Source organism: Hippichthys cyanospilos, chromosome 2 (genome assembly GCF_059441005.1).
Source record: "Hippichthys cyanospilos isolate Australia breed blue-spotted pipefish chromosome 2, RoL_Hcya_1.0, whole genome shotgun sequence".
NCBI classification, from domain to species: domain Eukaryota; kingdom Metazoa; phylum Chordata; class Actinopteri; order Syngnathiformes; family Syngnathidae; genus Hippichthys; species Hippichthys cyanospilos.
The window spans coordinates 26,140,231-26,161,462 of NC_142370.1; the positions used below are offsets into that span (position 1 = coordinate 26,140,231).

General features: G+C 43.8%; 2 protein-coding genes across 2 annotated transcripts in view; one reads left to right on the forward strand and one right to left on the reverse strand.

The window, feature by feature from the left end:
• The window catches only part of LOC148428028 (low-density lipoprotein receptor-related protein 1-like), a 95,461-nt gene that overhangs the window by 49,429 nt on the left and 24,800 nt on the right, over positions 1-21,232 (forward strand). The window contains exons 13-42 of the mRNA XM_088407765.1: positions 134-356; positions 453-642; positions 729-851; positions 2,272-2,412; positions 3,342-3,467; positions 4,291-4,407; positions 4,506-4,586; positions 4,670-4,837; positions 6,380-6,562; positions 6,916-7,113; positions 7,627-7,872; positions 7,957-8,154; positions 9,651-9,855; positions 9,952-10,116; positions 10,488-10,732; positions 10,844-10,975; positions 11,655-11,882; positions 11,972-12,146; positions 12,604-12,698; positions 12,807-12,956; positions 13,031-13,171; positions 14,254-14,382; positions 14,487-14,618; positions 14,730-14,864; positions 15,399-15,528; positions 16,075-16,201; positions 16,301-16,452; positions 16,604-16,728; positions 17,091-17,465; positions 20,951-21,140. Of these exons, the coding sequence (XP_088263891.1) occupies positions 134-356; positions 453-642; positions 729-851; positions 2,272-2,412; positions 3,342-3,467; positions 4,291-4,407; positions 4,506-4,586; positions 4,670-4,837; positions 6,380-6,562; positions 6,916-7,113; positions 7,627-7,872; positions 7,957-8,154; positions 9,651-9,855; positions 9,952-10,116; positions 10,488-10,732; positions 10,844-10,975; positions 11,655-11,882; positions 11,972-12,146; positions 12,604-12,698; positions 12,807-12,956; positions 13,031-13,171; positions 14,254-14,382; positions 14,487-14,618; positions 14,730-14,864; positions 15,399-15,528; positions 16,075-16,201; positions 16,301-16,452; positions 16,604-16,728; positions 17,091-17,465; positions 20,951-21,140 (5,025 nt within the window). The remainder of the gene's footprint in view (positions 1-133; positions 357-452; positions 643-728; positions 852-2,271; positions 2,413-3,341; positions 3,468-4,290; positions 4,408-4,505; positions 4,587-4,669; positions 4,838-6,379; positions 6,563-6,915; positions 7,114-7,626; positions 7,873-7,956; positions 8,155-9,650; positions 9,856-9,951; positions 10,117-10,487; positions 10,733-10,843; positions 10,976-11,654; positions 11,883-11,971; positions 12,147-12,603; positions 12,699-12,806; positions 12,957-13,030; positions 13,172-14,253; positions 14,383-14,486; positions 14,619-14,729; positions 14,865-15,398; positions 15,529-16,074; positions 16,202-16,300; positions 16,453-16,603; positions 16,729-17,090; positions 17,466-20,950; positions 21,141-21,232) is intronic.
• On the reverse strand, positions 17,806-19,395 carry LOC148428029 (galanin receptor type 3). Its single transcript, XM_088407772.1, has one exon. It carries the CDS (start codon positions 19,127-19,129, stop codon positions 18,098-18,100), a length of 1,032 nt encoding a protein of 343 aa, XP_088263898.1. The 5' UTR covers positions 19,130-19,395; the 3' UTR covers positions 17,806-18,097.

The following is a 21,232-nucleotide window of genomic DNA, read 5'->3' on the forward strand; positions in this document are numbered from 1 at the left end:
CGGTCCCTGTTGGAGGATATTCTACTTCAAACATTGTCATCCCATTGATGTTTCTTTCAGTTGCACAAATATGATGCCCCGCCATTTTATACTGTATAGATTTTGACTGGAATAATCTGCCACCATCTTCCAGGTGGATGTACTGGACTGACTGGGAGGAGGATCCCACTGAGAGTAATAGAGGAAAGATCAAGAAAGCTTGGATGGATGGATCCCATCATCAAGTTTTCTTGACTAGCAAGACCGTGCTGTGGCCCAACGGCTTGAGTTTAGACGTTCCTCAGGGTATCTTATACTGGGTTGACGCTTATTACGACCGTATTGAAATGGTTTACCTCAACACAACTGAACGGAAGGTTGGCTGTGCTTGAAAGTCTGATCTGTTTATTATTTTTTTCCCGACTTTCATGCATAACATGACTGCCATCCTCCTCCGGTCCTTCTTTTAACAGGTGGTGTACGAGGGTCAGGAGCTGAATCATGCATTTGGATTGTGTCACTATAAACAATTTCTTTTTTGGAATGAATATCGTGGAGGTAGCATCTACAAACTGGACCAAGTCACAAAGACAGTCACGCTACTCCGGAATGAGAGGCCACCCATCTTTGAGATCAGAGTGTATGATGCACACCAGCAGCAAGGTTTCTCAAGATCCCTCACAACTCAGTAATAATTTCACACCTATTGCTGGTACTCATGGAGAATTTTCTTTTCTTTTCTTGCTAAGGCACTAATTTATGCAGAGTAATGAACGGCGGATGTAGCAGTCTATGCCTTGCCGTCCCAAACGGCAGGTCCTGCGCCTGTGCTGATGATCAAATCCTGGATGCGGATAACGTCACTTGCAAAGGTGAGACACCACAGAGGATGAGTGGTTAGTGTTGGAGTCACACATCAGTAGGGTTTTATTTTGAGTTAACTAAAGCATAAAGGGTTCCCAAATAAGTCAGATGAAGGAAATCAAAAATAACCTCGAAAAACCCTGACACGTCAAGATTTAAATGATGAAGATATGTAATAATATACCAAAATCAAACAAAACAAGGATTATGAAATAAAAACAAAACTGTGCAGGTGGATCAGTACACATCATTCGCCAGTTATTCTCCGAGTGTAACAATAAACGTTTTAAAAACAGTTTTGCCTTCAAACTGCATGGTAGCAGACCGGTTAGCATGTCTGGCTCACATGTGAAGGCTGCAAGTTCACTCCTGGCTCTGGCTCCCTGTGTGAAGTTCTCCTCGTGCCTGCGTGGGTTATCTCCGGGTACTCCGGCTTCCTTCCACATTCCAAAAACTTCCAGGGTAGCTATGCAATGTTCCCTATAATTTTCAATGTGTCTGAGGCAGGCCCCGGCCCTGGACTGGGCCAACCGAGGTGTACTTATTCGCCGCTCATGCATTGATGATGCAAGGCAGCCCCAAGCTGCAAAAATTCATGTGAACAGCGCGACGTGATGATGTCCTTCAACAATTAAACATATGTCGCAGACCGGTTATATGCACCTACTGAGCATCGGGGCACTTAACCCCTGTCATTTATGAGGGGATTTGTGAGGTGAGAAGCTTCGTCCAACACGAATGTGGTTCAACAATGCATCTCCGATTGATGTGGTGACAAATACATCACAATCGTTTTTGGTTTGCTTTCAACTTGTTTGAGCTATTTCAGCTGTGATTTATTTATTTTCTTTAAATAAATCTTTTTCCATTGCTTTTTACTCTTTGTCCTTGACATGCTGAAAACGGGTCCATAATCCCCTTCTGAAACTGAATGGGCTTGTTTCTCTACTCCCGGTACTTGAGAGTACTATCTTGAAATTAATTAATCTTAAGTAATTAATTTTACAGATAATTTGACATATAAATATGGATATACACCAGATGAGCCCACACTGAAAAAATGCTGTGTGGAATTTACCCAATTTTATTGCGCGAGGTGGTTTTTAATAAAAAGGCTTTATCCATTTGAGGCAGTTAAATAGGCATGGACTTTATTGGAAAATTAATCACTCAGCATGGGCGGAGTCTGTTAAAGTTTTCTTGTTTTTCCGTTTGCTTACCGCCCACAAAAGAGCACATAATATAGTTTGAAAAGAACATACAATATAGTTTTACATTATAGCTTCCAGATCTGTGGGCGTTCATCTTCAAAAGTTATTGCATCTTTAAGATGAAAAAATGTGACTTATCCACCAGCAGGCTATTGTGTGGAACTGTGGTCTCAATCAACCATCTGTTTCTGCTCCTTTCCTTGATCCTATCCTGCAGCCAACCCCTCCTACGTGCCCCCGCCAAAGTGTCAGCCCGGAGAATTTGCCTGCAAGAACAACCGCTGCATCCAAGAGCGATGGAAGTGTGATGGGGACAACGATTGCCTGGACAACAGCGATGAAGCCGCTGAGCTTTGCTGTAAGTGTTCTGTGCCTCCGTCATGGTTACTTGGCAACGCAGAAATAAACTCAATGTTGTTTAAGGCACTTTGCTAATGCAAACCAAGCACTAGCTTCAACTTCCAAAATTGGTTTGGATGGAATGGCAACGCATTGGTACCTGCGAGTTGAGTGAGGGTCCCGCTTGACTCTGCTCTCAACATAAAACTACATCATGTGCTCAGAGCTAAGGTGACAAGCAATTACAGCTCACCTCTTTTCTTGTTTTGGTCATGTGAGCTGTGCTGTGATTGGATGCCCTCAGTAATTTTCAGTTGACAGCAAGTGGTAAAAAAACTTTTTATCAACTCATAGTCAAAATATAACTTTTTTTTATGGCTGAAATTGGCTAAATTTGTAAAGTATCTTTTTAATGAATTGCTTGTGATGTGTTACCAAATTTTCCATGATGAAAACCATCAGTGTTCCCTAGAGTGCTTAACCTTTCTCGATATGGCGGTGGCTCAGACACTGTTGCCAATATTGCACGTTATATTGGTGAGTCAACATGCCGTTTAGTGCCGACTGTTTGGGACACGAGTAGATCAGGTAGAGAATGTCAAAAGTGAAAACATTGATGAAAATGACCTTTTACCATTTTCCATTTCTAATTATACTTGGAAACGTTACGATTGATTAGCGCTCTTGTCAGAGAACATGTTATGCAAAAAGTACCGAAACAATGAACATCTAGACCTGTACATTCAAAAATAATACATTTGCAAAAATAATACATTTGCATGCATGTGAAAGGTTGTGATGCATTTCAGGTTCATCGTGTGATCGAGTTCTTAAGCCAAATCCCGAAATTTTTTGTGAGCAGAATTTCTGTAAACTATGATTGTTAGAAAACAAATGAACTCAAGGATGTATGGTTTTACTCATGGTGCCCATGATGTCTCCCACAAGACCAGCACACCTGTTCCACGGACCGATTTAAATGCAATAACAACCGTTGCATCCCTACGCGCTGGCTATGTGATGGTGACAATGACTGCGGCCAAGATGAGGATGAAACAAATACCACCTGTTCCGGTATGCTTCAAACCTGCAACATCTTTCAGTTTACATGTACAGTATTTTCTTGGTGATGGAGTATATTAATGGAAACTTATAAAATGTAAATACACACCAATGTCAATACACAGCATAAGTACCGGTAAAATGTAAACACACACCATAAGTAACATGTAAGAGAATCTTAACGAATAACGCTAAAATAAAGTGCATTGCGATATGTCAGCGGAAAAGGCAATGCTGTTGAAAAAAAACACATAGTTTTCAGAATGATTTGAAGTTGAAAGATTAGTTCTACCGTAGGACATTACATGAGTGATGTTATTGGCGGAGGATTAAAATGCTTTGCGTTCTTGGTAGGGGTTTTCAACCAACTTGGATTGCCAACTTTTAAATGTAGCGTATTAGTGCAAAGGTTTTCAAACTTTTGAGGTTAAGGGACCACTTACAGGGGAAATTTTTTCCCAAGGCCACCGTATGCCAACAAAGCATAATCACCATGTCGACCTCGAGTGAGCAACCGTCTCATTTAGCGCGTGCACAATGAATGCATCCTGCAAATTGATGCCTTGACCTGCAAAATCAATGGTTGCTTAAAAAAATGATCAGAGAAATAAAAAGTTTTACTAATTTGTCTGTGGACCACACTCTACTGTGCGGCTTTCGAACTCCCAGTAGTCCAGGGAATTCAGTTTAAGAAATACTGCCTTAGCATAATACATTAATAGCTGTATATGTTTGAGCAACGAGAACATCTTTGTACATTTGCTTCCCTTCCCCTGCATGCACGCATGTTGAAACACTGATACTGAAACTCGTTTTCCATTTTGTTACCCGTCAGCACGAACATGTCCTCCAAATCAGTACCCTTGTGCCAGTGGCCGTTGCATCCCCATCTCCTGGACGTGTGACCTTGATGATGACTGTGGAGACCGCTCAGACGAACCCGACTCATGCGGTGCGTCCGGTTTGGGTCACGTTGTTGTTACGTTAGCTTGGCTAGGGCGCAGATGAGTCATTCGTTTCATCCCGCCCCTCTTCTTCCCTTTTCTCCAGCCTATCCCACATGTTTCCCTCTCACTCAATTTACCTGCGCTAATGGTCGCTGCATCAACATCAACTGGCGCTGTGACAATGGTAGGCAACCACACGTCTCGGACCGTCTTTTTGAAGACGGTTGATGTGTTTAATGTTTTTTTTGCGTGTCTGCTTCTGTGTAGACAACGACTGTGGGGATAACAGCGATGAAGCCGGCTGCAGTCATTCCTGCTCCAGTGTGCAGTTTAAATGCAACAGTGGTCGCTGTATCCCAGAATATTGGACTTGTGATGGCGATAATGACTGTGGAGACTACAGCGATGAGACACATGCCAATTGTACCAATCAAGGTGATGACATTAGTATATGCTGGTTGTTTTATCATGTTTGAATCGTCAACTTTTGTGACGCCCCCAACTTCATGTGAGCTGTTGTTAGCGCGCGAGTGTTTAAAGACAGCTTATTCAATTAACTTTTGCTTGTACTGTACTGCGCAAATAACACATCTCATTAGGAATCCCGTATATACTTTGTAACAGTTTATACAATGGGGAGAGTTTTGACAAATCAAAGCCCGCCCCACGTCACAGAATAGATTGAGGCCAACTTGGTGTAGTTTGTGTGTTTCTGTCTGCGCCTGGCAGGCTGACATTGAGGATTGATCTTCCATCACACCACATTTCCCCTCTAATTGGCCTCTAGCTGCAGTTTATCGTTTTCGGCAAAACCTCTTAGTGTCTTTCTTACGGATGTGGTTTTGTTCAGTGGTTTTCTAATAATTAGACCGTTTTGTGATGCACAAATGACACAGATGTTTCACATTTTCAAATCTCCGTCGGTCGTCTTTGGAAGATTGGGGCTCTCTGGTTAACCACCGCAACAGCGTTATAGAAGAGCGCCCGCCGCTGTGCACTGTGTGTGTGTTTAATGTACTGCTTGATCCATGCAGAATCCTAGCCAAGTGCAGTCAAATGCCAGCAAGCGGTAAACAAGGCTCAGCATGACCTGTTGAATTAATGAGCAATCTGCGCCCTGTATGTTTGTAGCCTGCCTCCTGATGTCATTAGCAGGAAAATGAAAAAGCAACACCCCCCCACCCCATGTCTGCTTTACTGATCTTCTCTTCTGAAAGGTTGCTGGCCCTGTCTGTGCCAAATGCTGACCTTTGTCACGAGGAACAGTCATTGTGTCAACACCTCAGAGGTGCCCCTTCTCCTCTTGTGACATCAATCAAAGAACTGTGTGCTATTGTTGTTTGACTTGGCACAGCGTCTGCATTGCGTCGGCATGATAATTAATGGCTGGAAGGGCCCGTTGTCGCTCTCCGCTGTCCTTGCCGAGTGTATCCGCTGCGTGAGTCTGTCCTTCGCTGTCCTGTCTTAGTAACGTTGTCATCAGTGTTGTCATTGTTTGTCGTTTGCTAGCAGGATTACACAAAAGCAACGACACTGCTTTCTCTGAAACTTTGTGTTGATGCACCGCATAATATTATGAAATTGACAAATGCAGATAAGCTACTTACAAGTACAGGGGAATTTATTTTCTCCCTCAAGACACAATGGAATTGTACTGGAGTGCTGCTGGCCGTATAACTTCGGCCCCCACTGTTTCAACGCAACAAATTGAACATACCTTTTCTAGTCGTCCCGTGTCAGTCACTTCTTTTACTGTGCAAATGTAAATAGAATTTTTATTTTACATTTTGTAAGAAATTCACAAAAAACGTGTACCGGTATATATTTGTGGTTTGAGTTGCAATTGATCACTAAGAATGCCAGGTGTACCTATTCCTGTTAAATAGTTTGAAGTGCTGCATCTGAATTTATCAACAGACTTGCCTCTTTGACAAGTGTGCCTAATTTAAGCCAACTCGATCCTTCTTGTCTCTACAGCTACCCGTCCCCCAGGTGGCTGCCATGTGGATGAGTTCCAGTGTCGCATGGATGGTTTGTGCATCCCCATGAGGTGGCGCTGTGACGGTGACACAGATTGCATGGACCTGAGTGATGAGAACAACTGCGAGGGTGTCACTCACATGTGCGACCCCGCGGTCAAGTTTAGTTGCAAGGATTCAGGTGCGAGAGCTCTCAATTTGTGCTACACTTCAAGTGTTGATCTTGGCAAACTTAAAGGTTATTCAATTCATTCTGATTCATCGCCATCAATACACCGTTGCATATGGTTTCGTGCACGCTGATTATTTTCAGCGTTGTAACCAAGTGTTGGAATAGGAAGTGTTAGTGGAAGAGGCAAATAGACGTAGTTTACAGAGAAGGAATTTTTCACTCCCATTACGGCAAAAACTGCACAGATACAGACCAACAATGGCCACTGTGCACTGAAATGACTCGGGCACAAATAATGTTGACGTGTCGTCGCGGGTAGTTGTGGACAGAAGCTGAAGGTTGCCGACATGTGATCTTCTCAGCTCGCTGCATCAGCAAGGCCTGGGTATGTGACGGCGATAGTGACTGTGAGGACAACTCAGACGAGGTCAACTGCGACGCGCTGGTGTGCAAGTTGTCTCACCACGTGTGTGCCACCAACGAGTCCATCTGTCTTCCTGCCGAGAAGCTGTGCGACGGCACTGACGACTGTCCAGATGGCTCTGATGAGAAGCTTTGTGGTAAGAAAACCCTCCACACATGAAGAGAAACACCAGAATTTAGTCTGTAGTTAATGATCTTGCCTGGACACTGTCCACATATGGACCGCTTAATGTTGAACTTACCGATTTTAATTTGCAAGCTATCTCTTGGTGCCAGCAATTTTCTAGTCAAAACATTTCCTGTTTGACAAAATTGTCAGCACTAGGTTTATTACAATGTAACACTGCCCTGCTCCACTCTTGCTCTGTGAGTCTTCGATCTTCACATGAGCATAAGAAAGGAAAATAAAGCCGATGTGCTGTAAACGAAGAAGACAACACTGACATTGGGATCTAATTAAAATGTTCAACTTGTCAGCCAGTGTAACGCGTACAGTAGTATTTGCCGGTGAAATACATACCTCACCCATGTACGCATATTGATACAGTGTCATGTAATGCACTCTATAGCAATATTAATTTATTGTCGTACTTCCCATCTCCATCAAAACACTGACAATAAACCACGCCCCTCTTGTTTGTGACATGCAGACTTGTGTTCGCTGGACAATGGCGGTTGTAGTCACAACTGTAGCATCATTCCGGGTGAAGGCTTCATGTGTTCCTGTCCCCTGGGCATGGAACTCGGGGCAGACAACAAAACCTGCCAGATCCAGAGCTTCTGTGCCAAACACCTCAAATGTAGTCAAAAATGTGAGCAAGAAAAATCCAGTGTCAAGTGTTCCTGCTATGAAGGCTGGGTGCTGGAGTCTGACATGGAGAGCTGCAAAAGCACCGGTGAGGACAAATGGTCTCAACAAAGGTATTAAAAGAAAATTAAAACACTAATATTTGGCTTTTGTGTACTTTTATTGTCATTAGATCCCTTCAAGCCTTTCATTATATTTTCAAACCGCCATGAGATCAGAAGGATTGAGCTTCACAAAGGGGAGTTCAATGTCCTGGTGCCAGGCCTCAGAAACACGATCGCATTGGACTTTCACCTGAGCCAAAGCACATTATACTGGACGGATGTCGTAGAGGACAAGATCTACCGTGGGAAACTGTCGGAAAACGGAGGTGAGTAGTCCGCAATGAGTCAATACATGGTGTTTACGTAAAGATTTTTGCTTTACAGTTTTCCAAAAAATTGAATAAAATTAAATGAATAAAATTGAAATACTGCGAGAATGAAAGTTGTAAAGGTCCCATCGCAACTATACCTGTGTTACAACAAGGGTCTTCCAAACATCCTTTTAGGTTTCACACTGTCATGCTTTACAAACATCAATCCCAACTCTGAACAATGAAAATAAGAAACTCCGCGAACTGAAAATAAAGAAACCCTTTTGCTGGGCTACAAAAACATGTGAATGGAGGCACTGCATGTGCACGAATCCAGATGTCCTTCTGATGCAACGCACCCGTTTCTTTTGTTTGAACATCAGGGCAATGGTTGGCCATCTGCGTGAGGTGCATGTACCGCTACAGTAATATTGCAATGTAATTTTTCATAAATTCCGATTTCAATGGGTTTCCTCGTAATATTTTGACAATTAAATCTATTGTGATCGAGATAGAAATGAGCAAATCTTTGATCTGATCGAACCGTTCCACACAGTTTCATAGAAAGTGGACTTTTTTGCCTATTCCCCTGACTAGTAAACACAATGAAAACCTTTATGGGGGAAAATGCCTGACTGGGTTTTTCTACAAAATAAATACACCTGAATACACAGTGTCATCAGAGGTGGTGTCGGACCCTGAACAAATCTCCTGTCATGATTGGCCTTTCCACCTCCAGAAGGCCAGGTCTCCTCGCCAATCAAGGTTGCGTTCCCAACACAGCAGTCGGGGGGCACTCGAAAGGCTTTGTCTCTTCCCATTTGTCTGAGGCTTCGCTGTGCGTGACTGCAGCCTGCATCACTGACCTCGCGTAGGAGGCACAACTCTCAGCTCTTTCAGTTCCCGGCCTGCCGGCGTCACTGCTCCAACTGTAATTCTGAACTCCACGTCCCGCAGCGTTACTAACGCTATCTGATCATCTTTGTAGCTGTCGTCCTGCACTGGTGCCAAATGAACATCCAAACATGTAGAGAAAAACCAGCCATTGCAGATTTCCTTTGAAAACATCCACTAGAGTTGTAATAGCAGTGCCACTTGAAGGGCCTGTGAAGAACTCGCCTAATCGCCCTCAGCCAGAGATGATTATACATTCTGGCTTCGCACTTAGTTTGCATGAGAGCCAGTTGTTTCTGGGAAATAATGAAAGAGGGCAGTCTTGCGTTGGAGGCTGATTTTCTCAAAAGTTAGGCATGTGTGGTGGGGAAGATAATGTGTGGGGCAAAGCCACACTGACAAACAAAGCAGCAGTGCGTGCCACTCTTCTGTGATGGATTCCATAAGCATTAGGTATTCTCAACAAATCATTGTGTGCTCTTTTTCAAAATGAAATATAGAATATGTTCTCTCATCTGGAACCAAGGTCACACGATTTGTGTTTACGTAAACCAGTACTATCCAAAATGGAAAGGAACCATTCATCAAACTGCAATTTCTCATCGTGTGCTGTGTAGCTCTGACCAGTTTTGAAGTCGTGATCCAATACGGGCTGGCGACTCCCGAGGGCCTGGCGGTGGACTGGATTGCAGGGAATATCTACTGGGTGGAAAGCAATTTGGACCAGATTGAGGTGGCCAAATTGGATGGGACCATGCGAACGACGCTGCTGGCTGGGGAGGTCGAGCACCCCCGAGCCATCGCCCTGGACCCACGTGATGGGTAAAGATCACCAGTTGGAATGAAGACTCGTCCCCAGTGTTGTATTTCACCATACGGCTGACGGTCCAGACTCACACGATTCTTGTGTGTTGTCAGAATTCTCTTTTGGACAGACTGGGATGCTAGCCTGCCCAGGATTGAGGCAGCGTCTATGAGTGGCGAGGGCAGACGCACCATCCACAGGGAGACTGGCAGTGGCGGCTGGCCCAATGGACTCACTGTTGATTACATGGAGCGACGCATTGTCTGGATTGATGCCAGGTACTGGTTACCTCACTCCGAGCTCTCATCGCAATGCTTTTATTCACGTGTGGCACACCCTCCACTCATTTAGTCGAGACTAAATGAGTAATTTAGTGTTATGTCATAATTTGTTTAAAAAAAAAAAGCCATACTAAGCTAGCGTTGGCACAATTCAACATTAGCTACATTTGCTGCATCGGTAGCATAACTTGTCATAAAGGAGTCTTCCTACATTACAGGGACATGTTTGTCAATAATGCTAGTTTATAGCCAAGGATGTTGATAGCTGATTTCCTGCAAAGTGAACAACCTTAAAGAGTTTCTTACTGGATTTTTTTTTTTTACTTACTGGATCCTTACTGAATCCTTACTGGATTTTTTTCTTTTAGATCAGACGCTATTTATTCAGCCATGTATGATGGCTCGGGGCTGATTGAGGTGTTGCGGGGCCACGAGTATTTGTCCCACCCCTTTGCTGTCACCATGTATGGAGGTGAAGTTTATTGGACGGACTGGAGAACCAACACACTTGCCAAAGCCAACAAATGGACAGGGCACAACGTCACTGTCGTCCAACGCACCAACACACAACCTTTTGACCTGCAGGTCTATCACCCGTCGAGGCAACCCCAGGGTACGTTGCTCACCGCTTATTCACTCATTTGAGTTGAGGCTAAGTTGATTGATGGAGCCGCCCTTTTTATATATATCATTTACATGTGATGCAAATCTGTTTTTCACACAGCTCCCAACCCATGTGCCACACCTGACGGCAAAGGCCCTTGCTCCCATCTATGTCTCATCAACTTCAACCAAACCTTCTCCTGTGCCTGTCCTCACCTTATGAAGCTGCAAGGTGACAAACGCACATGTAAAGGTAAATACAACACTTGCATATCCAATTAACTAAGTACACGTACGTACTTATTCTTTTCAAAGTCTCATTGATGGAGTGTGTACTCACTCATACAATATATTAGGAGCTTCTGTATGTTGTCTAGGAGCCTAAAACACAAGTGACTAATTTCTTAGCACTTATCTGTCTTTTAAAAATCAAATTATACTTCAATTTTATCCAGTGTCTCATGTTGATTGCTGGTTGATTAGTATTAGAGAATCAATAGCTGAAGAGCGAGGCGTATTTGTATCCTGTAGTCTCTCGCTCGCGCGCTTACTTGCTCCGCATTCACAAGCTCCTCTCCACAGTCACCTCTGCTTCCCATAATGCCATGGCCAAACACCTCACCCTTCTCCTTCTCAATTTCCTCCTTAAATTTAACCGATTAAAAATCTTCTAGTACGACAGCCATTTCATTATTGGCCGCTACCTCCAAGAACACTAACCTTCAGCACGCTTGCTGTGTGTGACGTCACAGTCTCCTTAATGCATATGCAGGACAGTTTTGGCAATGTGATTATCAAAATTGAGCATTAAGCCCTGCTGTGTGACCGTTGCCTCAGTGTTCTTTGTCATTAAGAAATGATCAAATATTAACATGTAATCGAGGTGTCATGAAATTGTCTTTACCACTACTCTGCTAATATTTGTGTTGCAGAGTCCCGCAAGTTCCTTCTATATGCTCGTCAGATCGAGATCAGAGGCGTGGACATCGACAACCCCTACTATAACTACATAATCTCCTTCACCGTGCCCGACATTGACAACGTGACAGCGGTGGACTACGACGCAGTTGAGCATCGAATCTACTGGTCGGATGTCCGAACACAGACTATCAAAAGAGCGTTCATCAATGGCACTGGCGTGGAAACTGTTGTCTCTGCTGGTAAGACATCTTTGAGGAGTTCCCGCTATTCCACATGGATTTTATTACATTTCCAATGACTGTGTGATTGCGTGTGTAACTTTTCTCAGATCTTCCTAATGCTCATGGGCTGGCAGTCGACTGGGTGTCCAGGAACCTTTTCTGGACCAGCTATGATGCCAATAAGAAGCAGATCAATGTGGCCAGACTGGATGGTTCCTTTAAGAATGCTGTCATCCAGGGTTTAGACAAGCCCCATTGTCTGGTGCTGCATCCTCAATTAGGGTGGGTGTTCCTTTTGTACCCAATCAACTCATTTGGGTCTAGGTTTTAAAGGTTTGGTTTTGATTTTCAGTGATTCAGTGATTTTATGTTAGGTCGCAGCAGTAGCTCAGTTCTTGTGTGTGGGGGGCACATTGTTTTGAGCATAAAAGTCAAGCCAATGCTTGCTAACTCCTCAACATAAGCGTACGACATTAGCACTACTTATGGTGGTAAAATGGTGAAACTTTTGTATGTAGATGTTTTTCTTTCTTTGTGCCAAGTCGCTAACAGTCATTGTATGTAGATGTAATTTCATATTTTCCCTTTTGTAGGTTTGAGCCTATACTTGTTTTATTTTTCCATACACACATCATCATATTAGTTTTACTAATAGTAGTCTTTACTTCACATTAACTGTAAGTATCTGCACTTCTACTTAAGTACATCGCATGAGTACTTTTCTCACATCTGACCACAGGAAGTTGTACTGGACCGATGGTGACAACATAAGCATGTCGAACATGGATGGCACCAACCGCACTACGCTTTTCATCAACCAGAAGGGACCAGTTGGTGAGCAGCCCTACAATACAAGACCTGCATTTCAGCCTGAAATAAGCAGATCAGGGACGTGCCATCCTTTACACATGCATACAGCGTGTCGTTAATATTTGCTCGCAGGCCTGTCTATTGACTATGACAAAGAGCATCTATACTGGATCAGCTCAGGAAACGGCACCATCAATCGCTGTCACCTGGATGGATCTAAACTGGAAATCCTGGACGGCATTAAAGGAAAACTCAACAAGGCCACAGCCTTGGCTATAATGGGTAAGCTCATAGTTAAAATTGTTACTGTCCCCTTTTTACTCTTGTAACAATCAATTATCTTTCCTTCTATGAAGGTGACACGCTGTGGTGGGCGGACCAAGCGACTGATCAAATTGGAACATGTGACAAGAAGGACGGGAGTAACTGGAAGGTTTTAAGGAATAACACGTCTCCTATGATGCATATGACCATATATGATGAGGACGTACAGAAAGGTAAGTCGGCAAGTCAGTTCAATTTTTTCCGTGTAAGATAGTGGATTATCATTCTGTACTACAATGGTACAGAACCAAGGGGGTTACATGAGTGTTTTATTTTCCTTTTGAAAATTCATATAGAATGTCTACACACCCAGGTCGGTGATTTAAAAAAGATCAAATACTTATTTCAAAAGTTTTTCATCAATAAATGCCACCTACAACCTGTGCGAGCACCGTCTTATAACTGGATGTTGGCTGTGTTCAGATTTAACAGATAACACTCAAACTCCTGTTAAATGAGAGTCAAAACTTACTGTCAAACAACAAACCAGATGAGAGACGTCAAGTCTGTTTTTGCAAAATGTAGGCTGGCTTGGAAGTTCTTATTGTTGGAAGTTAAGGTTTCCATTTTGCCACCTCACTTCACATCGCTGCCCAGACATACGAAAAGGTTTTTGTCACATGTATTAAACACCTTGCCACAAATTCCTGCACCTTGTTTTATTACTGCCCTGACCAATTTTCTTCATTAGTGTCAGAAGTATGTCCAGTTCTTTGTAATATTCATGTTGTAAAATGTCTTTTTTCAATTGCCCACTTAGTGCAGGTGGAGTCGAACCGCAATGACAAAAGACAAACTGTGGCAATTTTTTTTTTTTTTTTTACTTTCTGGACCTGGATTTCCCATCTATTCTCATTCTATTCCCATTCTATTATGTTCTATTCTATTCATTTGTGAACTGTCACAAATGAATAGAATGGAACAGAATAGAGTAGGATGGAATGCTCTAATTGTCATTGTATACAAGAGAGATTTAAAAAAAAAAAAAGGGCACATTTTGTCTTTAGCCACAAATGTTTCGACCACCTGTAGTCAAACGAGCTTGTTAACGAACCAGTTAAGTGGAAGGACCTGTGACTAAAAGTTGAATTTCATATGTCGATTGTTGGAGAGGGTATTAAATTAGAACCGCTGAGATTTTGTACCCAGTCCTCCTTGATCACTATCCACCGCAAATGATTGTGGTTTACTGTATATTTTATGTGTTGGAAGTTGTTCAATAGAATTTGGCCTCTGTGATCTTTCTTCCCCTCAGCAAGCGTCAATCTGTGTAGTAACAACAATGGAGATTGTTCCCAGCTGTGTCTGCCCACTTCACCAAGCAGCAGGGCCTGCATGTGCACTGCCGGCTACAGCCTCAAGACGGGACAGCAGTCGTGCGAAGGTAACATAGCTGCCTTTCGTCGGCAAGGGCTTTTCCGTAGCAGCGCAGCATGCCGCCGAATCCGAATAAGCGTAGTCAGCCTCACCCTCTTTATTTTGTGGCAGGCATGGGCTCGTTCCTGCTTTATTCGGTCCATGAAGGCATCAGAGGGATTCCGCTTGACCCGGCCGACAAATCTGACGCTTTGGTGCCAGTGTCTGGTACCTCTCTGGCCGTCGGCATCGACTTCCACGCTGGTGAGTGACACTAGCGAGGAACGCCGTTACCGAGACGGCCTCACTTGGATACGACTGGCTCTTTCACTGTCCCCTTGAAGCATCGATAGGTAGCATACTGGTCTTTTTCAGAGAACGACACCATCTACTGGGTAGACATGGGCTTGAGCACTATCAGCAGGGCCAAGAGAGATCAAACATGGAGGGAAGACGTGGTCACCAATGGCATTGGCAGAGTTGAAGGCATTACTGTTGACTGGATTGCAGGTCTGGCCTTGGTGTAACATCTTGTACATATTGCATCATTTCACATACAAACATCAGGGATGGGGACTTTTTTCCCCGCAATGTTTTTTCACCAGTTTACTATCAGAGCTACATAAAAAGAGCTGTTTATCAAAAAAAAAAAATGCTAAATAACTTGAAGCTTATATTTTCCCTAAACATTTTAAAACCCAATTCCAATAAAGCAGAGGTGTCAAACTCAACGCTCGGGGACCTTATCCGGCCCGCCAAATCGTTTTTTATGTGGCCTGCAAAATGCTGATTTGATTTTCTAAATAAATTCCAACTGGCGAGCTGTCTTAAAAAAAAAACATTTTTTTTTGGTCCCAGTCTGTCTTTTGAACAGTTTTTACTGGGCTCTAATTTCAAAATTTATTCCGGGCCTTTGACAGAAATTATAACCACAATGTGGCCCACGATGAAAATGAGTTTGACACCCCTGCTTCAAATTCTACGTTTTTTTTTTTTTTTTTGGATTACTTTTTTATTGACGATATTGGCAAACTGCTACCACAGGAAACATTTACTGGACCGACCAGGGCTTTGATGTAATTGAGGTGGCCAGGCTGAACGGCTCCTTCCGCTATGTGGTTATTTCCCAGGGCCTGGATAAGCCCAGAGCCATCACTGTGCACCCAGTGAAAGGGTAAGGAAGGCTACTTGCCAACTGCTTACTTGAATGTTGCACGAACCAAATTGCTCCAAAGATGTGACCCTTTTAAGTATTGAGAGCAGTGGGGGTTTTTTTGTTTGTTTTTGTAGTTTTTTTTGAGTCAAGGCACACTTTTCTAAAAAAAAAAAAAAAATCCTCAAGGCACACCACTAGCTGAAAAATGTTGAAATGCTGTAGCCTATTTTAACAATATAAAGTCATTCTAATCAAAGTCTTATGAACAGGGATTGGATAAGAACAGAAAAAATACGACTGTTGCCCATCAATCACCATCACCCCTTAAGATCTTGTCTCAAAATACTGTGCTGCTGCCTATTGGCGAAGAGTATTCATTACACAATTACTCTGCAACACATTGCTCTCATAACCGACAGCGTCATATTGTTTTGTAAAAAATTTAGAGGGAAAAAAGTGAAACTGGATAATTTCCCACGGCAAATCCGACACTATCTCAGAAAACACCAATGTGTCATAGTAAAGCGAGGATATCGATAATCCTCAGCGTTATGTTTTCTTTAGGTATCTGTTCTGGACAGAATGGGGTCAGTACCCTCGCATAGAGCGCTCTCGACTGGATGGCTCTGAAAGGTTGGTCCTGGTCAACGTGAGCATCAGTTGGCCCAATGGAATCTCCATTGACTACACGGTAGGGTGTATAGCTGACCTCCTGTTGGTTTTTACTCTTAAAATCGGTGTCTATTTGCACGTTTTGACACAAGCTGTCATATGGGGTCTACATACATAGGAGGGGCTGTTGTATTGGTGCGATGCCAGGACAGACAAGATTGAGCGCATCAACCTTGAGACCGGAGAAAATAGAGAATTGGTCTTGGCTAGCAACAACATGGATATGTTTGCAGTTTCTGTTTTTGAAGAATACATCTACTGGAGTGACAGGTCAGCTCCTGAAATTGTTTACCTAAGTCAGAAGTGATTGCTATTATTATTATTATATAGTTTAATAATGTCTGACACTAATGCGTGGCAGGCGAAAATGTTAGGGTTTTTCTTTTTTTTTTCACTGAGAGCATCATTGTTTTTTGCGTAGGACTCACGCAAACGGCTCCATTAAACGAGGCAATAAAGACAACGCCACGGATGCAGTCCAACTCAGGACTGGGATTGGTGTACAACTAAAAGATATTAAGGTCTTTAACAGGGCCAGACAGCAAGGTAGGAAAAGTTTGCTTTCAGTCCATAACATGAACTACTTTTAAATCGTAAGACATTTTCAGCTTTTGGGTGAAATTGAACACAAAAAGCAGAATAACTGTTACAGGTGAACTTAAGTTGACCTTTATGTCCAGCTGTTCTGTGTCTCAGTAACTTTTGCACCGCTTGTTGAGCTGAACCTTAACTTTCACCGTAATTAAACCGAGCAATACATTTCCAAGGACTTTTAGTAATCTGCCTTTTTCTGAGTCTATCCGAACATCCTGTCTGAACGGCGCTGTTGATCAATTATTGATGTCGTTCTCGTCTCGTGGTCAAAATGTGAACAGCATGTTGATGACTTTGCTCAATGTAATCCCCAGGCACCAACATCTGCAAACATAACAACGGTGACTGTGAGCAGCTTTGTCTTTTCCGTGGCAACGGGCAGCACACATGCGCCTGCGCGCACGGCATGCTGGCCGAGGACAACCGCAGCTGCCGCGATTATGATGGCTACCTCCTCTACTCGGAGCGCACCATTCTGAAAAGCATTCACCTGTCTGACGAGACCAACTTGAATGCACCCATAAAGCCGTTTGAAGACCCAGATCACATGAAGAATGTCATCGCCCTGAGCTTTGACTATCATGGAGGCGGCGGGAAGGGAGCCAACCGCATCTTCTTCAGCGACATTCACTTCGGTAATATCCAACAGATCAACGATGACGGCACAGACCGCAAGATTGTGGTGAATAGTAAGTCATGTTTTATTATACTTGCTCAAATTAAGTCATTGGGGGAAAAACACCCACACCAACACACACACACACACACACAAAAGAAAACAAGCAAACATCTCTATGATAATACAGTACTGTCAAAGATAAAAATTAAATTTTGGATCATAGGTAAAAGCAAAAACAAACAAGGACAAACCTTCCAATGATAACACAACTGCACCCCACCCCACCCCCTACAAAGCACACTTTCAAATGATTATGCCTGATGAAGTTTCTACAAGTTATAGGTTGTAAAGAACTGAAAACAGGCATCTGATGAATATGTGGCATCGGGAGGTCATGTTTTTCTGGAAAAACTAAAATCTGTTTACAAAACAACAGGTCAAGTTCCATTTTAATGTTAGGATCCCTTATTTGACAGCATCTTCACAATTGTTACGCACAATGAACTTGTGAGTTTATGGAGTTTTGGTTTGAATTTCTTTGCAGGTTGTCAGAATAGCCTCCCAGGGCTTCTGTTTGAATGTGAAAGGTCTCCCACCCTCCTAGATCCAATGATTTGAACATTGTACTTGCTTTCTTTTTCATTACTTTTGACAAACTAGAAAAAACAAATATTTGGCCCACAGTGTAAACCAGGTGTCAATTTAGATTTCAGAGCTTGTGTCCAATTCAAAGGTCTGCACCATGTCTCCACCCATCATCATGTGAGGACAAGCAACCACAGAGTTTTTGCATAAGGTCCAACGCTCTCTTCCCAGCTTCAACAACTCTCTTCTGAACTTCTGAGACATGAATCCATACAGCACAGGGTTCACCACTACAACGGAGGATGCCAGCAATCTGGCCAAAATGGCGACTGTATTGTAGCCCTTTGAGCCCTGAATGCTTCCTCCGATAAAGGAGAACATGAGCGCATAGGAGGGCAGCCAGAGGAGAGTGAAGACCAGGACCAAGAGAGCTGAAGTATGAGTAACCTGGTTCTGGTAGCGCTCCAGCTGAGGGGCATTTCCAACCAACCGTGCGCGTCGAAGAAAGCAGTAGATCTTTGCGTACATCAGCATGATTATTCCCAGCGGCAGGGCGAAGCCAAAGAAGAAGAGGCTGATGCTGTAGACGAGCTGGCTGAAGTCGGAGAGAAAGGCAAAGCAATATACGGCCCTGGATGTTGTCACCGTGCGAAAGGCAAACTGCGGCGCTGCCAAGGCAGAGGCGGGAAGCCACAGAAGTGCCACTGTCACCTTGACGTGCCGTTGCATCCTCGAGCGGTACGCCCAGGCGGGGTGGACCACCGTGAGGTATCGAGTTACGGCCAGAGCCGCCAGGGTAAAAACTGACGCAGATGAGCAGGCCACACCAAGGAAGCTGACGCTTTTGCACAGGAAGCTACCAAAAGGCCAGAAGCCCAACGTGATGGCCGATGTGTGGAAGGGTAGGCAAAGCAGCAGGAGCAGGTCGGCCGCGCTCAGGGCCAGCAGCAGGGTGTCTGTTCCATGGGGCGGGTGCTGGTCTTTCCGCTTCCGCCCTGTTAGCGTGCTGATGACCAGGATTTGTCCTACCAGGCCAGTCACGAGTAGTAAACCATCCAGAATGGGCACCAGAACCTTAATCGCCGACTCTTCATCCCTGTTCCTTGGTCCAAGTTTGCTGCTGTTTACATATTGCCACAACAATGCCATGTGTTCCAATTAAAGTCAATAAACTCAAGAATCTAATAATCTCACAGTGTCAGGGGATTCACAACGATGGCCTTACTCCATTAAGGAGACCCACAATGACAGCGGTTAGTAAATTTGACTTCTTTATTAAAAATGTCCCACCTGTGATGGAATTCTTTCTCACATTAGAACAAATATGCTAAACCACTAATTGACTTTGTTGCTTGAGAGATATTTTCAGTTTCCATCTCTAAAAGCTGCTGAATACCCCCCCTCCCGTAAAGAACAGTCCCAGTATGGCAGCATCAGCAGATTCATCGTAATCCCTAGGAGCACTCTGTGTCAATCACCAGAGAGATTTCACATGCAGTAGTAATCCATGTCTGCATTGATTTCTCGGCACTAGGCAACAATGGTCAAATTCAATTTGAGATGTGCTAATGGTCCTTCCACTGTAGAGCCAGTCAATATTACATGATATTAAGTGCTCACTGCGGCAGGAGGCAACTTGTCCTCTTACGATCTCCTATTAGGTGCGTAGCATGTAGACTCGGCTGGAAAAAAAGCTGTGGTACAACGTCCTTCCATCGCTGTATTCATAACAATGATCCTGAAAGTAGTAACATTAAAAAAAAAAGAAAAGCGGTTGTTAATTCTCCACACTGTGCGATCCTGACGCTCGCGCAGCGTGCTACGGTCTTCAAATAGATTTCTTGTACTGTTTGCATAGTATCCATGACACAAGCTAAGCAAGGGGCGGGTGGCTGGACAATCACCACCTTATATAATAGTGTCAAAAACCTATTTGAACTGTTACAGTTTTAGGATAGGGTGTACAAGCGGGGAGAACAAAAATTGAGATTGTTTGTGTTTTTAGTTTGTTGCTGCCTTTTGATGCATCCATTCAGCTTGGTATTTAACAATGGACATCCCCTTCAATTTGATAATTGTTTTCATCAAAAATGTCTCTAAAGGCTCTATTGACTCTGCAGAGAGCAAATAGCTGGTTAGAGTGTTCGTGTGGTCATGTTGAGAGGTCGTAAAAGTTGTCGATTGTCTGACTATGAACAAATAGATTTATGCATTTGAGCCGGCAAGACGACGCATGCGAGTGAATTCCCGTGTCGTGTGAAAAGCGGGCATCGTGTTTTAGAAATGGCGCATGCACATCTTTAGGAAGAGGTGGACTTGAACAGCTGCGGTGTCTCGCCTCCCCAAGGCTCACTTGTCAAGCTGTTCCATGTCAGTTTTCTTCCCAAGCCCGAATGAGGGGATCCACGGGGAGCTGTATTTGTATGTGCAGGCAGGCAGCCATGAAGTGTCAGGACGACACACGCGCTTTAAACTCACGCCAGGAACAGCAGTTGTGCGCACATGTTCTGCGCCATGCCCTTTGCTTTTCCTCGCCACCCCTTTAAAATGAAATTTGGGGGAAATACTGCTGTATGCAAATCTGCCTGTGTCATTTCCCAAAACATGACCGTTACTACGCGACTTTGACAATCAGAGGTTTTCCGGAAAAGCAGCTTGGAAAAATAAAGCATACAGTGTTTACTGTTAGACATACTGTATTCAGCAATGTGTAAAACAAAACAGATTGTGTTTCAGCTTCAACAATGGAAAACTCAATGGAGAAAGAAAAAAGTGGGTTGGATCATGAGGGTCAATGTGCCACAAGTTGACTCCCTCTGTTGTAGATTGATGGCACCTAAACAGTAATGAGTCAAACCTACTTTATTCTTCTTTCCTTCCTAAAAGGTCTGATTGCTACTGACTGGTTTGTCAGCTCCACCATGTCCTAGAATGTTCTTTACAGACCCACTTCCTCCTCCTCTTCCACAGACGTCGGTTCAGTTGAGGGCCTGGCATACCACCGCGGTTGGGATACGCTCTATTGGACCAGCTACACTACCTCCACCATCACTCGCCACACGGTGGACCAGAGCCGCTCTGTGGCCTATAACCGCAACACTGTGGTCACCATGTCTGGAGAAGACCACCCCAGAGCCTTTGTGCTGGATGAGTGTCAAGAGTGAGTCAGTAAGATCGAGGCTGGGCCCTGCTCCAGCTGCTTTTCACTCTGCTGTCTTCCCACCGAGCCATTTGTTTCACTTCACTCAGCCG